This window comes from Triticum urartu, chromosome 5 (genome assembly GCF_003073215.2).
Source record: "Triticum urartu cultivar G1812 chromosome 5, Tu2.1, whole genome shotgun sequence".
Lineage (NCBI taxonomy): Eukaryota > Viridiplantae > Streptophyta > Magnoliopsida > Poales > Poaceae > Triticum > Triticum urartu.
In genome coordinates this window covers 549,020,747-549,025,276 of record NC_053026.1, presented here as the reverse complement: position 1 = coordinate 549,025,276, position 4,530 = coordinate 549,020,747, and the positions used below count along the sequence as shown (strand labels likewise).

Genomic DNA, 4,530 nt, shown 5'->3' with positions numbered 1-4,530 from the left:
GTGTCGATGAGACCGTGCAGTTGACGCAACCAAGCTCAGGAGGAGCTCGATGAAGATCTTGTCCTTTGTGTGTTTCGTTCTAGTTGATCAGTAGTGGAGCCCAGTTGGGGTCGATCGGGGGCCTTTGTCGCATTTGGGGTTCTTCTTTTATTTTGGCTCCGTAGTCGGGCCCTTGATTGTATTTGGTTGATGTAATGCTTTATTCATGTAATTGTGTGAAGTGGCGATTGTAAGCCAACTATGTATCTCTTCCCTTATTATATTACATGGGTTGTGTGAAGATTACCTCAGTTGCGACATATGCCTTCAATGCGATTATGCCTCTAAGTCGTGCCTCGACACGTGGGAGATATAGTCGCATCGAGGGCGTTACAGGGAGTTACTCTGACAGAGAGTATTAGGGGTATGAACAAGGGCTAGATCAAGCAAGGGTGCAAGCGTGACACATGGGTTTTACGAGTTCGGACCCCTCTCGGAGGAGGTAATAACACTGCGTCTCGAGCTCTGGGAGCTGTGTTTTCTTCTCTAGTGTCTGATGATTACAATGGATGCGAACCCCTCTTACTGTGCTACGGGGCGACTTATATAGAGTGCACCGCCCCTTGAGCTAGATACGTTACAAAGAGGGATTCGATTAACAGGAATTATTACAGGTGTTACGCATGGTAACTGATGTATTGAGTGCTAGTAATGCACGAAGGCGTGCACCTCTTAGCGCTTTAGTGTTCGCGCGGACCGTCTATCACCCTCTGACCGAATCACTATGAGGTAACCGAATGAGCTTAGTGCAGCCAAGTGGATGGGTGGTGTCCGAATGGAAGGAACCTTGACTGATGCCCGAATGGATTTGAGACCCATATGCCTCAGTGTCTGGCGTTGCGGGTTCCATGTATGATTCAGAATGTACCTCTCTTGACTCTACCTATAATGGGTTACCCCAATAGTTCGTTTGTATTTTGTGATAAATTTGGACCAGGGATTTAACTAAAAAAATTTAATGTGTGTCACGAAAAATTACATTGTTGGATTCGTATTTGAATATAGTTTTAATATAATATTATTTTGCTATGTATAATCTTTATTTTATTATAAATTTAAATTATGACCTAAATACAGAGGGACTAATCAACCAGGGCGGAGGAGGGAGCAGAAAAAAGCAAATGAGATCAGCCTAAAGCCACGGGTCCTGTTGCAAAACCAGCTAAACAGACAGCCGCCTTATAACATTTTTATTGCTAGGGTGACACGCTCCCCCAAATCCCCACTACCGCCGAAGTTCCCCCTTTCACCACCCCCATCGTCCCCAAATGTCCCAACCAAGCCAACACCACCACTTCCCGCCGTTTGCCGTCGCCGTCGCCGTCGCGGCCGTGCTAGTCCTGCTCTCACCGCCGTCTGCCGCCGACCCGAACGACGAGCTTTGCCTGTCGAGCCTCCAGGAGTCCCTCTCCCTCCGCAACTGGACCAAGTCGTTCTTCACCGACCCCTGTGACGGCTTCATCTCCAAGCTCCAGGGCGTCACCTGCAACAACGGCCGCGTCTACAAGCTCTCCCTCCCCGGGCTCTCCCTCGCAGGCTCCATCCCGCCGGAGCTCTCCAACTGCACCAACCTCCAGTCGCTGGACCTGTCCTCCAACGCGCTGTCCGGGGCCATCCCGACGGAGCTATCCAAGCTGCTCAACCTGGCCGTGCTCAACCTCTCCGCCAACGCCCTCTCGGGTGCCATCCCGCGGGAGCTCGCGAGCTGCGCCTACCTCAACGTCATAGATCTCCACGGCAACCAGCTCTCCGGGCCCATCCCCGACGAGCTGGGCCTCCTCGTCCGTCTCTCCACCTTCGACGTCTCGTACAACCGGCTGTCCGGCCCCATCCCCGTGCTCCTCGCGACCCGCCGCATCGCCGGCGGCGGCGGGGCGGGGGGCGGCGGGGCGGTAGCTGCGGGGACGACGGCGAGGTTCAATGCCAGCTCGTTCGCCGGGAACAAGGACCTGTACGGGTACCCTCTGCCGCCAATGCGAGGGCACGGGCTCTCCGTGCTGGCCATCGTCGGCATCGGCCTCGGCAGCGGGCTGCTCAGCCTCGTGCTCAGCTTCTCCGCCGTCTGCATCTGGCTCCGGTCCACCGACCGCACGGCCGCCACGCCTGGCGAGGAGGGCAAGATCTCACACCTCATGCCGGCCTACTGAACTCAGCCCGACTGCAACTAGGCAACATGCCGATGCCGGTGGTACTATCACAGATGCAACCAGCTCCTTGCGTCGAGTTGGAGTACGGATTTGATTTAATTTAACTCCAGACGATAGATTCGGGCCTGGTAATCCGGGCGTGGTTGGATTCTCTGAGCCAAGATTGGACCCTGGGGCTGGCTGGAAAAGGCTGGATCGATCAGAGCATGGCTAGCTAGCAGAGCAGCCGTCATCAGAGTGTCAGAAGCTAATCCAGTTGGAGTTAATTGGTGCATTGTTTTCTCTTCTCTTTCAGCTTGGGGTATTAATAACTTGTTTTTGGCTTTTTTTAGTACGACCCTCTCGAGTTTAGTGAGTGAGGGAGAGGGACAGAGTTAGGCTTTGGTGACATCCACCTGTGCTTGTATATTGGTAGCAGTAGAGAATTTATTCCACTTCACTGGTGTGAGTGCTGACTGCTGCCGATCTTTCCGCCAGCTTAAGCCATTTGTTTTCTCCGGGATTTGTTTACGATAATGCTACTCTAATCATCAGCCGGTGTGCTCCCAGCCTTGCTGTGCTCATGACTCGTGAGCTGTTCTCCATCCCCTTTTGATAAGCTGAAATAGAAAACACGGCGTCCTTTGTTGCGATCACAAGAAAAGCAAGGCATGAATGAAGCCGTATAAAATTGCGTGAGTGGCAGGCGCACCGCCGGTGCCAGTGGCGCGCTTTGCTTTACCCGTTCCGGCAACATCATCATGTCGAGTGTTGAAGAAGGTTCAGCGAGGGGCGGCTTTCGGCTGACACACATGTCAAGACGTCGCCCACGTAAAATCATCGTACGGGCGGCGCTTCCGTGTGGGTGTGGACATGATGAAATATGAATGCGCAAGTGGGGTGGTGCGATGCGATTGGGTGGGTCGTTGTTACATGCGTGCGCGTGCCCACTACCAGTGTGAAGTTCCCATCAGCTTTTCTCCCTTCCACCGAGGATAACGGATTACCCGGGATGATAATAGACAGTGTTGAACATATGGTTGGTTTGTGCATGTATATTGTATACCTCCACCCACCTTCTAATCATTGTATAGTTGAGATTATGCATCGATCAATACATCGTGTAGCATTGCCAAAACTCTCGTTTTTAACATGGTATCATACCTTGGATCCCAAACCCTAACCCTCTGCCGCCACTGCTGCCGCGAACTCATCGCCGCTGCCGCCGCTGCGATCTCATCGCCACTGCCGCTGCCACACCACGCCACCGCGTCTCCACGCCGCTGCGTCGCGGCCTCCTCCACACATTTCCGCCTTCCCTCTCTAACCTAACCTCGTCGCCGCCCTTGCAACGCCGCCCCTCACCGTGCCGCCTCTGCCACGCCGCGCCGCCCTCCCCGCGTGCCGCCGCACCACCTCCCCCCTCTCCCCTCAGACCCATGGCTTCCCCCGGTTCCTCCGGCACCACCCGCACCAACCGCACCAACCCGTTCGCTGGCCCCGACCCCGTCATCATCCGCGATCTCAACATCCTCGGGCGGGTTCCCGTTGTCCTCGATCATCTCACATCCACCTACTATGCCTGGAAGACGTACTTGTCCCTTGTGTTTCGTGAGTACAATCTCCGGGATCACATTGATGGCTCCATGGATTCCCGGTTCATGGAGGACGATGAGGAGTGGATGGCCATCGACACCACTCTCACCTGTTGGTTCTACACCACCATCTCAAAGGACCTCTTCCACACGGTGGTCTCTGCCGAGGATGATGCTCACGTCGTATGGACCAAGCTCAACGGCCTCTTCACCGACAACACGCTCCAGCGAAAGGTTTTCTTGCACTGCGAGTTTTTTGGGTGCCAGCAGCACGACTCGCCCGTTGACGATTATTGCATGTGCCTCAAAAAGCTTGTTGACGAGCTCCGTGACCTCGGTGAGAAGGTCTCCGACGAGCTCCTTCTCAACACACTCATCGCCGGCCCGAACGACGATTTCGAGAACGCCACCTCCAGCATCCCCCTCATCACCAACCCGACTTTCCCAAGATCGTGGCGTACCTGAAGCTGGAGGAGAGGAGGATGCAGATGTCGCGTACACGGGCCACTCACACGGCCCTCACCAACGGTACCCGTGGCGGCGCGCCGCCCACCGCCCCGGCCCCTCAGCCGCGGCCTGGACCGGCCCCTTCCATGTGCCACCGCCGCGCTGGTTCCCCTACCCGCAGTAGCAGCAGGCTCCGCCATCGCCCCCCGCCGAGGGTTGCAGTGGCCGTTGTGGCCGCGACAGCCACAAGCAACAGCAGCAGTAGCCAGCCGCCCAAGGCGGTGCGCCACGCCACCCGCAGCAGCAGCTCCCGTCGGTGCCCT

The 4,530-nt window shown here is 55.7% G+C and overlaps 1 protein-coding gene across 1 annotated transcript; it reads left to right on the top strand.

The window, feature by feature from the left end:
- Positions 1-1,200: 1,200 nt before the first annotated feature.
- On the top strand, positions 1,201-2,716 carry LOC125510578 (receptor-like protein 44). The gene has a single exon (XM_048675798.1). It carries the CDS (start codon positions 1,308-1,310, stop codon positions 2,184-2,186), a length of 879 nt encoding a protein of 292 aa, XP_048531755.1. The 5' UTR covers positions 1,201-1,307; the 3' UTR covers positions 2,187-2,716.
- Positions 2,717-4,530: the final 1,814 nt, after the last annotated feature.